The following is a 17494-nucleotide window of genomic DNA, read 5'->3' on the forward strand; positions in this document are numbered from 1 at the left end:
TCCTAAGGTAGAAATCCCGTGTTTTATGCACATTTCTTTCAAATTTCAAACTCGGTATCCTTCAGAAGAACCATTGTTTTCAACATGTATTCATCCTTACAGGAATATTAAAACAATATTATTAATTGTGGTAAATCTTCTTTTGGAGTAAGAGTGCATCTTTAAGGGTTCAAAAAAGAATATTTACAATTGCTTGGTCGGAAGAAAAAAGACTTATTACAGTGTACACTTTAAAGTCAGTCTTGGTTATCGTCCTCCGAACTGTCCTCTCCGTTTTGACCACGATATGGGTGTAACGAAGAAATTTTCCAAAATTGCTATACTTTATTGAGTATACATTTAAAACGATATAATGAAAGCCTTTCAACGCTTTAAGCGCTTTGATTGAGCATGTGAAGCGTGGCGAGACTTCATGTTGCTTAAATGCATGCTCACCTGTACAAAACATTCGAATAAGACATATGCACTTGTTGCTGCACACTAGTGCACAGTTTTGTGAAAGGGAAACCAGACAATGTCTGCATCATCGGATTTAATCGGTTCCATTGATCAGGGAACGAGCAGCACCAGGTTCGTGGTAAGTTGTTAACCTTTTTAAATTTTCAAAAGCATGTGCTTCATCAGCATTTAAATAATTCGCGTAACTTTGCTCTATATTATCGTCCACTGCTATTTTATTTATATCCGACCAATAAAATATATTGTAACATCGCTTCCGACCTATGAAATATCTTGTTACATTGTGCCATTTTCTTGATTTCCCCGACGAAAACAAATAGCGTGTGTGTAAATAATAGTTAGGTTAAGAATGTGCGGAGTGAGCGTAGCCAACGTGCACGTCTTTATCATTAAGATTTAAATGCATGTCATCTAACTTACTTAGAATACAACCTCATTTGCTGACACATCGATTGTCAACGCAAAATCTATTGCATATGAAGAAAATATAAAGCACAATCATATTGATTAAGAAGGGACAGAGCGAGCACAGCGAGGTCAATGAGCCGTTTGATTGACTCAAAGTTAAGGTCGTTTTCTTATAATTATTACACTTTTAATACACAAACAAGAAGCATAGAACAACAGCACAAAACTCCACGAACAACGCAGTACATTTATACTATATAAAAAAACTAGGTGTGTTTATCAAGGATTGTTAGGTACCACCTTGGAACTGTTGGTGACATGTTAATGCACTGGGGGGTTTAAACCAGTTTACGTGCTCAAACCTTACTCTTAACCCAACAATCCTCAATAAAGTAAAAACGTAAAAGGTAAATCTTATCAAAGCATGCATTAACTTGAGGAAACGTAATACTGAAACAAATAATAATTATAATAATAAGTTTATAGGTAAACACCAAGTAATTCAATGATTTGGGATCCCAACTCTATCTGCAGACAGGTACATGTACTGTCCCAGCTGTACAGTAGCTGTGTAGTAAGATTGATGTCCCTAGCTATTATTAAATAATCTGGTTTAAAAACTTAATGATAAAAATTCTTGAGAAAATATCTGTGCAATATTCACTCATGTTTGAAAAAGATTTAGAACACATGATTTGTTCACAGCTTACAATTATTGTTACTTTACTCTTGATATCTGTTTTGTCAGAAACATCTAGATTGTACAGAAACTCCAACAGTACAATTACTTCAAATTCTCATTAATGTGGGTACATTCTTAGAAATATTTAAACGATTTGTAAAATCATTGCAAATGTGTTGCAACAAACCGTTCAAGCTGTCTTGCAAACGGAACAAAATAACGTTATGTATATGACAAATTTACAGGTGACCTTGAACATAACTGTTTGATGTAAGGAACACTACAGGCATTGGAAACACACGTATACCTCCTTTTTAAGTCGATAGGAATTTAATTGTGTTCGTAATCGGTTGCAATTAACATAAGATACAATAACCTCGTAAAAAGGTTCATCAGCGAAACTTTAAACAATAATTACTTTGCCGATTTTGTACCCGTTTCTTCTGGCGTAGTCACATAAAATGTTTCAGAGTCAGTAAAGAACGAATGTGTTTGCTTCATTATATATACAATATCAGTTTCATTTACATGTTATTATACCAGTCAACAGTTTGTTAACCTTTCCATGGATTTAATGAAGAAATTGACTTAAAAGTTGATTTTTAATAGGGAATAAATATACCCTGGAATCTAGTATCAAACATTGTTTGGGATTTAACTATTTTCTTTAAATTTTAACAACTACAATCACACAAAATATGCCCCCATTAGGACATATTCTGATGGATAATAAGTTACATGCTAAATAAAATGTATATAATATCAGAGCACATATATCATACGCTGCCGTATAGCCCCCATACGGCCGTCGTGCGAACGCCTTGCGGCTACCTTGCGTCTGTCTTGGTATTTGTCAACTTTCTACTGCCAGTGCAGTTGCGGCATAATACGTATGCGGCCACCCTTTAATACATATGTGAATGCTACAGTACCAGAATGTGACCTAGGGATGCTGCAGCGACCGTATAATTGCTATAGTCTTCCCCAAGAATTGTTTTGGTACATGTACTTAAAGTGATTTTTTTATACTCTTTTGGCATTTTTCTACAATTCTTGCATATTTTCTCTTCCATATTGGCTTGAACTATTCACTTGATATAAAGTTATAAACGGGTTACGATACTGCATGTAGCTTTGTTTACTCCAGTATTGGTAATGTCTTCCTAAAAGGGCACAACAGGAATGCGACACTATTTATATAATCCTGGTTAGATGCCTAGAAATCGCACTTGCGATTAAACATGCAATTATATGTTCTGTTCACATCATAATCATTTATAAATAAAAAGAAATTCTTATAAGCCGGATTTTGTTTTTGTGTTCTATGTCTTTGGCGTTTACTCTGTGTCATTGAACGGGTTTTATGTTTAAACTTTTGGCTACTGAACTTGTTTCTGTTTTCATAAAAACATTAATGTACAATCATACACTATAAATCTCACCTTTGAATATTTTAAAATAACATGTTTTCGCTACATACAACATTTCATACAACAGATTTAAGTCTATAATATATTTATATAAAATTAATCGTTACTCCAAAAGACAAAGACAATATATTGTATCACATTTAATACATAAATAATAATTTGCCGAAAATGGCCGCGACGCCAGTAATATAATCATGATAGAAGTAAGTCATTAGACAGAAATAATAATACATCGCGGCCAAATGCCCGAAATATATTTAAAATGGCATTTAATAATACATGTAAATTGCAAACTAACACAAACAAAATAATAATAGTAATAATAAGTATAAGGGAGGGAGGGATGTTTTTTTTAAGTCAAATACTGGACGTCTGGACGGGGCGAAATTAAACTGAAAAATGACCAGATCGGATTAACACATAAGCGACCACGGGTGACTGCGCATAAAAGGAGTTCCCACAATTATAACATTTTAGGCTTAAATGTGGTAAATTCAAGAAATGCGAATTTAATGTAATATTTTTAAGTTTAATCCAATTTATCCATTTCGTGTACGACAGGGGAACAATTCGTTTATTAACAAATAGATGTTTAGATAAAAAAAGTCAAAAAAACAATTTATGTTAATTTATGTTATTAATAGATAAGTTATATTTTGAAATGCAGGCCTGCACTACTGCACTATGTATGTTTTCTTCCCATTTACAGCAATTTATTTGATTGCAATTCATGGTTTTATCGTTCGTCTGGTTTTGGTTTTGGTTTTGCATTTGTTTATACATTCAATCAGTATCAAAACTGTTTGTTTTGTTTTTCTATTTCTTTTTAATGGGATTTAGTAATAATGATGACAGTAATTTACATTGTGCAGGTGCATTCAAATTTTTTTTTATACAGTTGCAATGCAGTTTACTGTTTTTTCATCCTATTATGTAGTTATGATGCATCTTAAATTTGGCAACCGCAACGCTTAATCGTGATTGTTTTATTCAGACTTGTACAATGTTCATCGTCTCCATATATATTCATTTTTCATATACTGTGTCAATATGTATATACAACATGTAATCGAAAATGGTAAATATATATATGCTGTTTCACATTATTATAAAGGAACATACTATTTGTTAACAAAACTGGAGGCTAAACCTTCAACATTCTCTTGCAAAATTTCAGGTGTATTCTCTCTAATTCTTTTGATTTAGAATTTCCCCAAATTTCACAAGCATAATTTGAAACAGACAAAACAAAAGCATCAAACAATTGCCAAAATGTTTTTGGACTAATGTCAAAATCTTTGCATTTGCATAATAGAGCATTCATAGCCTTAAGGGCTTTGCCAATTAAATGTTTTTGATTAAGGGCAAAATTTTCTGCTTAGTTTGATAACAGTTCCAAAAAGGTTAAAATAATTTTCTACATCGATCACATTTCCATTGAAGGTCAAACGCTCAGTGGCTAATATGTTTAAATATTATCTGAATGCTAGAACATAACAACTATGCAAATTACAACATCTACTTAAAATTATAAACCATGGCATCCTCTTTGAATATCTAAAACATTATGTAGCAATTTGTGTATGGACCACACAATTCATCTTGATTTGTGAATATTTGGATTGTATATCATTTATAATTTATGTTGCGTATGATCATATAATTTTATTTTACCAATTTTTGTATTTCTGAAATGAACTCATTCGATTTCGTATTTTGTGTTCTTGATGTAAAAAGTGTAATTCAAACCATTTTTTAATACAATTTTTCGTAACTTATGTCGTAGACGCTATTTTACCATTAAATGATATAATATACTAAAATAACACTATTTTATCTGCAATAGTTTGGCAACCAAACGTATTTAGTTGTTTTTGGATAATTTGAGAAGTCAGTTGTTATAGCAATATATTTTCAATGATGGATGTTTTTGGTTGTTGTCATAACACGTTTTATTATATATTTTTCTACAAAAGTGTAAGGTTTTGTTTTTTTAATCATTCGTAATAAAATGTGAAACATCATTCGTCTTTTGAGTTTATAAATACCTCAATTTTGCAAGCAATTTATGTGGGGTTTTTCATGTACCCCAGTTAAGCGAAATTTGCCATAGCAACGCCAAAAGTTGAGATATTCTAATTTCCTATTCACTGAAATGCCACCAAGATAGTACTGCGTAAAATACTTAAATTGTGACTTTTCCACCTTTGGTGCCCTTTTTTCAGGCGTCACACATATATATTTTAGTCTCTGTTGAAAGATTCACTCTCACAGATTGACATAGTAGACACCTTTCTTTTATTTATTTTTTGTTTGTTTCGGAATGATCCATTTATGGCGTTAATGTCTGAAAACAAGTAATATAAGACTGTTGACAAAAGATAAGATCGCAGAACAACACAAAACTGTTATCCCGATTGCTGAAAAGAATAGAAGGAAAATACCAAGTCTAAAACAAGATAAGATCAACGTACAATGACCCTAATTTGTGATGGCCATGCGCAGGTTTCTTACTAATCTTAGCCCAAAGCCAGTCAGAATATACAGTTATATACAAAAATAATGATTTACAATGCTGATAAATTATTGCTGAATTTCAGCGGGTCCCTAATTTAAATGCGTTAAGGTGCATCCCACCCCTTTAAGTCATATCCTTGACCCATCGCCCCTGGTTTGTTTAAAGGCCAAGATCTCTACTGGTAGACCGGTTCAACTAGATGATACGATTCATAACGCAGCATGTTGTTATTCAACTTGCACGCATGAAAGACATGTTGTAATTGTGTATGTTATACAATTTTTCCCACCTCAGATAAGTAGATCCAATAATTTAACCATGCTAGATATTCTTATCTTGCCCACGGGCGAAGATAAAATGCCCGTATGGAACTCCTTTTACCACATTGTAATTACCTCCCTTGTTGAAGACTGTCGTCAGTAGCATCAAGGAAATCTTGTCTTATGGTAATATTTAGAACGCTAATTAATTATTTCTCGCTTCAAATGTCACTTTAAAACAGTTTTCAGGCACCATTCAAGAAATAATGCTTCATTCTCCTTAGAACTATTTAAAAAGATCGTTTTGACTATTAACATTAACTGGATCACTGCGCGTATATCCATGACAACCACGTGCTTTCGCATATCCATACGCAATTATTTTCACTAAGCAAAAACGAGTTCCAGCAAAAAATACATTTTTACTTAATTTAACTGAGGTGGGAGAAAAAGCATCTACCATAGCCGCGGTAAACCTCGTTTCCGCAAAACACCCTACGCTCGGGTCGGAATGAACCTATCTTACACTCTCGGCCATGGAAGATACTTATAATCTTTATTCCAGGTATTTGATAGTAAAGACGCCAAGCAGGTGACATATCATCAGATAGAAGTTAAACGATTTTATCCCAAAGAAAGGTACCTAATTAATGACAACTATCTGTTTTGATGTCGTATAAATATGTGTCAATTTTGCTTTTTTATTATGCAATATTTATAAAACGTTATACAATACAAACCAACGAATATGTTGCAGCCCATACGAAATGGGAAAACATGTAATTGTAATCATGATAATGTGTCGTATAATACTAGGTCAGAAACGAGCTCACTAGGTCATATCTTTCCAAAATCCTGTCCGGAACCTGATATCGGTATTTATTGGTCAGACTTTATGCATTTGTCAGCACTTGTGTGTACTTTTGTTTAAATACGTTTTGAGTGATGGGCCAAAATATGTTAAAACGTGCAAATAAATTAAGTAATACACTTTATAGACATATACCACCTGAGCGAAGAACACTATGGAAGCGTGTTTATCCAACCTCAGATAAGAAGGTTTAAATATTTAAACATGCTGGAAACGGTCAAAAATAAATAAAAGTAAACGTATGTAAAAAATAAATTAAAATACTTGTTTCCCTATGTTTTGTTTAACCGAGGTTGGAGAGTAGCATCTACCATGGCCGATTGTGTATGATAGGTAAAACTCGTTTCCGAAAAGAACTCTACGCTCGGGTTGGAATGAACCTTACATTCTCGGCCATGGAAGAAACTATATAATCTTGTGTAATATGTAATTATGTTAATACTGACGATGTAATCGTATTGTCGATTTTTATTTCAACTTAAACAGTAATATCACGACATGTCAAATTTTGTCGACTTGTTTACAACTAGAATCGCCGACGTCAGTTATTCCTGTCGACAAACCTAGTTCAACACTTTGCTGACTTGAATGATGTCGACATAACGTGTTTAACCTCATGTTTCGACAAAAATTAACAGTTAACATAGCCAGTTAATTAGTGAACAAGCCGACTCAATTTTGACAACATGCCGTAATAATTAACTCGTCAAGCTCGCGCAGTTTTTTTTTTATTTCCCGCCGAGACAAAGTTTTCGGGACAGGGATATTGTTTAGGCGTTTTCCGTCCGTCCGTAATTCCGTCCGTCCGTTACATATTTTCAGTCTGGAAACATATCGTGCTACGGATTGGTCAGATGATCTTCAAACTTGGTCAGAAAGGCACCTCTTCATAAAATATCGACCACTTGTAAATGTGAGCCACATGGGGTCAAAATTAGGTTATTACGGAAAACTTTGGCATACACAAGAGATATTATATTTGGTCTAATATTCATAAAAAAAATTAGAATTTTTTCCTTAATGACTTTAAACTAGGTCATATGGTGTCAGAAATTTCGTCACTTTGTCACATCTTAGATTTTTCGTCTGGAACCATATCATCGAAACCATATCTTGGTAGGGATTGGTTAGATTATGTTCAAACTTCGTCAGAATGTTCCCCTTGATCATGTTCCAACCGCTTTTAAAACATGGGTCACATGGAGTAAAAAACTAGATCACAAGGTCAAATCTTAGAAACATATTTGAAACACATTAGATACATTTTGATTGATCCACTATTCATTATTCTTAATAAGAATGATTTCACTTGACGAACTCTGGGAATAATTTAAAACTCGGTCACATGTGATCAAAATCGTCGATTGTTTTGGCTGGAACCATATTATAATATTGATTGCTCAGATTATGTTAAAACTTGGATATAATGTTTCCCTTGATGAAAGATCACCGTATTTTAAAAGGGGGTCACATGGGGTTAAACACTATGACACTAGGTGAACTCTTAGACAATATCTTGGGAAATCTAGAGGCAAGAGAGATCAAATCTAGTATGTATAAGGTTTAATCAGAATCTTTTCCTTGAAGAGACTAATGACTAGTTTGAAACTGGATCACATGAAGTCAGAAACTAGTGCACGAGGTCAAATTTTTCAAAATTCATGGCCTGAACCTAATATGGGTATGTTTTGGTCAGACTGTGTTCAAACTGTGGTCAGAATGTTCCCCTTGATATAATCTTGGTGGACTCTAAAAGTTGGTCACATGAGGTCAAAAACTATGTCGTTAGGTCAAATATTAAAGAAAACTTGTGTAAAACTAGAGGCAATATATCCGCCCGAATCTTCATGGAACTTATTCAAAATTTGCATCATTGAAATTTAAGCTAAGGTAGAAACTAGGTCACATGTGGTCAAAAACTAGGTCACTAGGCCCAAATCTTAGAAACACTTAAGAAACACTCTAGAAGCTATATTTTTTTGCAATATTTCTGGTCATATCTGGAGGTAATTTAATAGGATTGTTTGCCTAGACAAAATGTTTTATTAGTTTAAAGCTGGGAAACGCGATTGTGAGATCAAGGTTACTAGGTCAAATCTCATTGCTACACAATATACAACATTCTTTTTTTTCAAACAGTTCCTTACAAACTTATATATCCAATGTTCAAAAGAGTCCATCTGCTTGTTTCGGTTTAAAGATGCACTGTAGACTACACCCAAATAAGATTTACCACAATTAATTATATTGTTTTAATATATTCCAAAAAGGATGAATAGATTTCGAAAACAATGGTTCTCATGAAGGATAGCGAGTTAAATTTGAAAGAAACGAGCATAAAACACGGTATTTCTACCTTATAAAACTAAAGTAGACCGCAGTAAATCTTTTAGCGTTCACCAATCATTTAATATTTTGCGCTTTCTGCTATTTAATACACGGTTACAATCTTGTTATCAGTAAATAATATTTTCTATAAATGCATTATTTAGTAAGAAGTTGAAGGTTTATCAGTCAAAATACATGTGTATGTATTGATTTTGAATTAGTGTGTCACTTTAAATAGTTCACCAACACGTCATTTCCATGCCGTCTACTTTGCCTAATCCGGCAACGAATTGGCTTGTTCTTCTTGTTTTCGTCTGGCTTTTATTTTTGTTGGAGCTGCTCAAGAAAACAATGTCTATCGCTGCATTTCTCCTATATTTTCTACCAGGCAGATACTTTTCAGGCTCTTGAAGAATGAAAAACTTCCGTCAATTTCTGATGATGAGTGTATCGCACATAGTAACTCTTTATTTCTTTCAGATGCCGTTCGTTTTTTAAACGTTTTATTTAGTCTTGGAGAAATAATAACTAATGTTCTACACAGATACTAAATTACAAATTTAACACCTCAACTTAAAACAATTCATGTATGATAACTGTGAGTCTGGAAAACCATTTAAATCTTATATACAATAATTATTTTAGCATGTTAACTAATTCGATCCGAAAAAATATCTTAAGAACGTTCCTTTAGTATGACTTTTAGCCGCGTTGGGGACCTTTTGACGACGCTTTTGTATAAAAGGTTTACATTACTGTGTTCAGATATCAAGCTTTTATTGAAAATAAACAACAATATTGTACATTTTGGACTGGGAATATCTGGTAAAGGCTGTTTTGTCGCTCTACTCCTCCGTGAATTATTGTGTTTGGCTTATTTCTCTTTGTCACTGGTTTAATGTTTCTAAAGGTCTCCGACAAGGTTGCATTTCGTTTCCATCATTATTTAATCTATTCAGTAAGTACTTTAAAAAGTTTTTGACGGTGGCATTTCAGTATGGGATGAGAAAATGTTTGATTTATTATGTGCAGATAGCATTGTTCTGTTATCTTCAAACGAAACGGACTTGCAGAAACTTTTAAATGCTTCAGTTGATTTTTATTGTGTAATTTTTGTAATAGTAATTGTACTTAGAATAAAACCGGTCGATGAGTTAAATACCTTTTCATAAATCTCTGTTTGTGGAACAATAATAACATGAAAACATTGATGTGACAATGTTTTATAAGCTTTTATTATATTGCATTAATTTTACATTCATTGCATCCATATTCAATTTTGTGAATCAATTATTTCATACATGAATATGTCCATATTATTAATGGATATGTAATTATGTATGAAATTAGTAATGTATACACGTAATTAACAATGATTGCTTACAAAACCAATGATTGGAGAAATAATTATTATGGTTCAACAATCTATGTTTAATTATCCCAGAGCCAAGAACGCACAAACAGAAACACTACAACACCTATGCTATATCTAGAAGCTGTAGCGCAATGCTTCACTTTAATTCTCCTAGCCTCCAAAAGTTCAGAATCCGCCCTAAACAGTAGCGTGATGTTCTCCCATCAGGGTCGAGACAGGAACTTACCATATCTATGTCTTTCGCTGCTTTAATACCCTAACACCACGTGACCAAAATGGAGTGGTCCATTTAACAAACCCTATGGGTGAAACTATTATATATAACTTACATTACAGACTAGGGATGTCAAGTTCATTAATCTTACGAAGGAAGTAAACTATTAAGAATACAACCGCTTTTGTATCAATTTATGATTTACTAACTAAGTTGAGACATTTAATACTAAAACCATAACATTAGTATTAAAACACGAACTCATCCTAAAGAAGTAATAGCGATAAAGCGAAAATCAAATACTTTATAATTTCACTAAAACAGAAATGTTTATTTTCCGAGCTCCGGACTACATGATTCCAGAAACATTACACTACCAACTAGTTTGTAGTTGGTTATTCGCGAATAACCAACTAGAAATAGTCGAGTAGCTTAATATCAACATCAACATCTAACTCTGATTTTTCGATTCCCTAACTGGCAACTAGCAGGTAGTTGAATATTCAAATCCCCAACTTGCACTAATAGGTAGTTGAATATTGGAATCCCCAACTACCAACTACCTTCCAACTTTACCGTCATTAGACAATTGTATTGTTTAAATGCAAATCTGGTCGCTGAGATGCGCTTTATCAACAAACTCAACAACAACAATGATGCAAACACAACTAACAGTATTTTAAAACACAAACATGTAAACTAACATATAAAGCAAACCCCCAAAAATAAAGCACCCAAGTAAAATCCTTCACTCACTTGTGTGAAACCAATTCTTGAAATCATTTTAGCATACAAGAGTTATCCTGCGGTTATTTTTCGGATAATTTTTACAAAAGTAGAAGTATGATTGGTCAACATAAATTATTGTATAAATACTGACGAATCAGTTATCATTTTGGCTAACTTAAACCAAACCAAGGGATAAACCAGCTCTATACAAATAGTGTAGATGAACAGGAAGCTGCTGCAAAGTGGTATTTTTTAATCAGTCAAATTATTCAAAAAGGGTTACAAAAAATACTTCCATGTACATCTGTGTGTCTACCGTACAGCTGGTGCGAGGAAGATCCGCTTGAGATTCTGCAGTCCGTACACGTGTGCATTGAGAAGGCGGTGGATAATCTCAAGGCACTCGGTATCAGTCCTGAAAGGATCAAAGGTAATCTCTGACCGTATTCAATAAATATCTTAAATTTATCTTAAGCGGTCTATGCACGACCACTACAATTGACAAATATATTAAAATGAGTGAGCAATTTTAGGGAGTTGATCAGTATATAGGAGAACTCTGAGAGCGCATAACTTATTGAACAGTTGTCAATATTATAAGTATCCTACTACTATAGAATTGTTGTAGGAGTACAACTGAATCGAAATAATTAGTAAACTGATTGTGCAGTTGGTGGCAAACAAACTTGTGTTCATATCCATTTGATGTGTCAATAGAACTGTTAATTTTTATCATTGATATATTCCGCTTGAGCAGAAAATTTTGAGTGTTTTCAAATCGACCAATACACTGAATGAAGGATAATGATAAAGGCCCTGGTGTAAGGATAAGAATTACAATTATATTGAATACGGGCTCTTGTGTAAGGATAATGATAAAAAAAAATGTTGAATACGGGCCCTCGTGTGAGGACAAAAGTAATCAATGTATTAAATACAGGCCCTGGTGTAATATAAGTTCATTTAAAATGGATATACTCGTAAAGAGTCACATTAGTACACCTTGTAACAATATCCCATTGAGCTTTCAATGGCAAAACATTGTGCATCTTAAATGATCCTATTTCGCATTTAAAACAAATATGTATTCTTTCCATTAATACAGGCATTGGTTTGACGAACCAGCGAGAAACGATAGTGGTTTGGGACAAAACAACTGGTAAACCCCTCTACAACACCATACGTAAGTTTATTCATACTTTATAAGACAAGACTACGTTTCGAATGTTTCGCCAAAGCTCACGATTTACGGATCGGTTTTAGAATTTGGTGTGTACGTATGAATTACGTGACAATATCGCAAGACTGTACTGAAATTAACGATATTTGGATGTAACATCAATGGTTGAAGGTCCACAACAGAAATAAATGTGAATGCGTATGCGGTATAGTGACTTCGAACGTGAAATCTAACACTTATGACCTAGGCGTTGCAAACAAATGCCACTTTAGCGTTATTTGTTAAGAATTGGCAATAACGTTTCGCTAATTTTATTCGCAATCAGTTGTGCCTGTTTGGCGGTCTGGTCCTGATCGAAAAGAGAAGGCTAGTGCAGAATATAGCAAACACATGGAAGACTCTGGTAAATAAATGTTTTCTTTGAGATGATGTATTCAGTATAAAAACATGTGTCAACTTAACGTTTTCCGGTGTGTTTTTTTTCAGAATGGCTAGACCTCCGCGCCGTACCCTTAGTACAAGGATTCATCGACAAAACTCCAACCAAAAACTTGGATGCATTTCGGGTAATCATTGTATTTAACATAATATATAATGAACATACTGCAGCTGTTAATTGCAATCGCGTGATGATTGACCTAGCCCTTGATATATGTTAGGATAACTTGGGATACGAGTGTCGTAGTCCTCTAGAAGACCGTTTTTACACTCCAATGGGATAACCTTTTGTTTATTGATAAAATATAAAGCGTTATTGCAAAAGGCTGTTTGTTTATCCACGGCGGGCAAGCATTGGAGCTACGACACATTGCTATGCGTTTAAAATGCCCCAAACGCGTATAACGTTATAGTACCAATCAGTTGAAAGGTCTCGTACTCTGCCCTATCAAAAGTTAAACCGGGTGAAATCGAAAAAAAATCGGGGAAGGTAGTTCCATATAGAATTTACTTTCTCCCACCTCAGATAAGAAGATCCAATAATAAAACGATGCTAGAAATTCTTAACTTGCCCACGGGCGAAGATAAAATGCCCGTATGGAACTCTTTTTTAATGGACACCACATTGTATTTACCTCCCTTGTCTCGCTTCAAATGTCACCATAAAACAGTTTTCACGCACGTTTCAAGAAATAATGCTTCACTCTCCTTAGAACTAATTGAAGACCGATTTGACTATTAACATAATCTTAATCACTGCGCGCATATCCATGACAACCACGAATTATCGCATATCAATACGCAATTATTTTCTCTTAGCACAAAAAAAGTTCCAGCAAAACATACATTTTTAATATATTTTGTTTAACTGAGGTGGGAGAAAAAGCATCTACCATAGCCGCTCGTGTAAGATAGGTTCATCCCGACCCTCGCGGGGGGTGTTTTGCGGAAACTCGGTAAACCTCGTTTCCGCAAAACACCCTACGCTCTGGTCGGAATGAACCTATCTTACACTCTCTGCCATGGAAGATACTTATAATGAATCGTGGTAAATGTAAAATAGTGGTATGTACATTTGTAATGATTTCTTTACACAAGATCTTTGGGGTTTTAGCTACTGGGCGTGTTCCTACTTTCACTGCGTCATTTAGTTTCAAAAGTTTTTCACTAGGAGCATGTTTGTCTATCCTACACGTGTGATGTGTGTTTTCTTTATTTAGCCAATAACCGGCCTCCCGATATACACAAGCAGTATTATACGCTTCCGCTGGTTGGTAGACAACGTCCCGGAAGTGAAAAGGGCGGTGGAGGAAGGCAGGTGCTATTTGGGGACAATTGATGCATGGTTGCTATGGGTACGGTGTTTGCAATAAAAGTGCGTTGTTTAAGTTAGACGTTGAATAAAGACGTTTTAAGATGAAATGCACTCACTAGCATACTAAATCAGACACTGTAATTCTCCAATTCGTTCCTTAATTGTTTAAATGTTTTGAATGAACATTAACATTATATGTATGTATATGATATAATGTAAATTAGTTTCCCTATTCTGTTATGTGAAATGACATATAAACTACACGTTCATATTTTGTCTCTTAGGAATTGTTCAACCAGTGTGGCCAAACTTTCATTCCATACATGGACATTGGCCTTTTACTAAGAACTTTGTTAAAATGTACAGCGTTGTTAACAGCATCATTATTTTATTTATTTTTTCAAATCTTTACTTCTCTGGTAGATTCATGGACTCACTTGTTATCGCAGTGATTTTACAACTTATGAGACAACTATTCTAGCTCTGTTTGTTTTATTTAAATATATATAAGCACAATATAGTTTCTTTCACTTTTTAAAGTTAACAACGAAGCAGTCACAACGTTGTTAACATAAACAAAGTTCTAAATAATCGACCTATTGACGTTTTACTGAAAAATAACTTCTAACATTACATGTAAGAAAGGTTTGCTTGGCTCTTTAAAGGGACTGTACACCAGATTGGCACCAAAAATAGTTTTTTTCTGTAACGAATCTCAGGACATTATCTAATAGAATGTGTTACGCTTTGATATCATAATTGTAAAAAAAGTACCAAAATGTAAAAAAAAATGTGCCGGAGACCGGGTTCGAATCCGTGTCGACAAAATTGCGGTCCAGTGTTGTATCCACTGTGCTACGAAGGCTTCCTCCAAACGAGTGGTATATTTAAGCTATATACCTAACTTGGTAATATCACGTGATAACATCGACTAGCCAATCACGCATAAGGAATGAATTCTACTAGGTAGACATACCCATTAATCTTTTTTAATGGAAAAATACGAAATAACTGCTAAACTTATATAAATTGTAAACTATGTGGTACTTCAGTTAGTAAGTTTCAATGCATTGTACACATTAATACCAAGTTTATGTCAGTTTTCGACAATTTTCTTTTTTTCTTGCAATTTGATCATCTGGTGCACAGTTGCTTTAAAGGGACTAGACACGGATCAGATATTCCCCAAATCGGCAAATACAGTATCTGTCAAAACAAGCCTAGATTTGTCAAAACGAGCTAGTATGAGGCCGATAATACATACATTTACATAATTAAAATACTATATCGTCGTTGTCTCAGCTGAGTTTACCCGCTCAAAAGTAGCGCATAATGGTTTCCCAGTTTAATGTGATATATTTAGCATGTGAAAGTCACTTGATTAGTACAGATACATATTACCGACGCTAGTTTTAAATTTGCTGGTATAAACGTAGTAGAAAACCACCGTAAATTTCGAGTTGTAAAAAACGCAAAAAAATGCGAAAGATGCATTTGTCGTTAGCGATGTGACAACAAGTAAGATGCAATGCGTTGTACACTACGATATCAATTTGATGTAAGTTTTTGACAATTTTCTGGTTTTCTTACAATTGTATTGGTGCCTAGTTCCTTTAAACTCGTTCGTATCATCCACAGAACTTGACGGGTGGACTAGATGGAGGCCGCCACATTTCAGATGTCACAAATGCAAGCCGAATGTCTGTGATGAACATAAACACAATGGAATGGGATGACTCCCTTTGCGAGTAGGTAACTCCGATTAAAGGGACTGACTTTTAAATCCCATTGGACTGAAAAATCTTAAAGGAATATAATTTTCAAATCGAAATCACGATCGATCACACCTTTAGAACGACTGATAAAACTAATTGAAATACATTTGTATTTTGTACACAATAATACTTCTATTTTTACAGTTGACTTCTCGTCTCAAGGTTTTTCTGATAAGCCCTTTCTGAATGTAGTTGTTTACAGGGAAACATTTTTGAATGAAGTTTTTCACATTAAATCACTTTCTGAACGAAGTTTTTCACACAGAAGCTCTTTGTGGGCGATACTGCATAGGTTGTCTTTTAATTTTCAGGTTTTACGGAATTGACAAGAAAGTACTGCCGGAAATTACGAGTTCGGCTGAGATATACGGTAACATGAATGAGGGACCTTTGAAAGGAATACCACTTGCAGGGGTGCCATAAAATTAATAATTCCGTTGGCATTATATTATCTATTTTTCAAATGGACGATAATCATATTTATTCGCACATACAGTTGTATTTTTGTTTGTCTGTTTGTCAATATTTTAGTCTTTGTGTTCTAAAGCCAGTCTGTTTGTCAATAAGTCTGTCCTTGTGTCGATCTATCTGTCTATTTGTCAAAATGTCTGTTTTTATATGTCGGTTTTTGTATGTCTGTATCACTGTCCGTCCGACGGCAAAGCTGTTATCCAATGATTTATAGACAAAGCTAAAATGTGGCATATGAGGTCTGTTTGTGTTTTTGTGTCTCTCGGTCAGTGCCTCTTGGGCATTCGGACTACCTCGACCATTTTTCCATCAAAAACAACCTCGGATGTATGTCGGTACATCAGTAGAAGTAGTTCGTAGAAATTACAATATATATATATATATGTTTATTATATGTTGTGTTTTAGAGTCTAATTTGTATGACTAAGTTTAAATCGATTGCCAGTGAAGTAATTTATTGCATAAATAATTAAGATTTCCTTGAGTAAAGTCATTAAGTTTAACTGCTAAATTAAAATAGTTACACGATCTACTTCCAGCGAAGTTAAATGAAAATAATTCTAACATTGTATACCGTCCATATACACCCGGGGTTGTTTTCGATGGAAAATGGTCGAGGTAGTCCGAATGTCTTTACGCCCTTAACTTGTTCCTAGTCAGTACTTAAAGGCTTGACCATGTAATGTCATTATATTATTGTTGCATAAAAATCAGCGAATGAGTTCTCGAAGGTTGCTTTACCTTTTTTAAAAGTATCCTTCTGTCTTCATAGAAACCAGCACGTGTACACTTTCGTTTTCTTAGAATTTAATGCTTAAGATATCAAATATTTCTTTGTTTTGATTAATAACTTAAAACACGATTTAAAACACATACAAACTTTACGTGTTCGGCACTCAAACCCTTATTTTACTTTAATTCCTAACATTTCCGTCGAATTCATGGTCTTTACAAACCAAACAACGTTCCAATTCCACCCTCAGCTACTGTCTCTTTTTCTGTAGCATCCTGTCCTTTAAAAAGCCTCACCCAAAACCTTGT

At 34.1% G+C, this 17494-nt stretch overlaps 1 protein-coding gene across 3 annotated transcripts in view; it reads left to right on the top strand.

The window, feature by feature from the left end:
- Nucleotides 1-409: 409 nt before the first annotated feature.
- The window catches only part of LOC128234527 (glycerol kinase-like), a 29468-nt gene continuing 12383 nt past the window's right edge, over nucleotides 410-17494 (top strand). For 2 of the 3 annotated variants that reach the window (XM_052948788.1, XM_052948790.1), the window contains exons 1-8: nucleotides 410-577; nucleotides 6323-6396; nucleotides 11598-11704; nucleotides 12380-12457; nucleotides 12941-13020; nucleotides 14113-14247; nucleotides 15846-15955; nucleotides 16294-16396. In XM_052948788.1, coding sequence (XP_052804748.1) covers nucleotides 515-577; nucleotides 6323-6396; nucleotides 11598-11704; nucleotides 12380-12457; nucleotides 12941-13020; nucleotides 14113-14247; nucleotides 15846-15955; nucleotides 16294-16396 — 750 coding nt within the window. In that variant the 5' untranslated portion in view covers nucleotides 410-514. The remainder of the gene's footprint in view (nucleotides 578-6322; nucleotides 6397-11597; nucleotides 11705-12379; nucleotides 12458-12940; nucleotides 13021-14112; nucleotides 14248-15845; nucleotides 15956-16293; nucleotides 16397-17494) is intronic. The other variant, XM_052948789.1, reaches the window with a different exon arrangement.

Source organism: Mya arenaria, chromosome 5 (genome assembly GCF_026914265.1).
Source record: "Mya arenaria isolate MELC-2E11 chromosome 5, ASM2691426v1".
Taxonomy (NCBI): Eukaryota; Metazoa; Mollusca; class Bivalvia; order Myida; family Myidae; genus Mya; species Mya arenaria.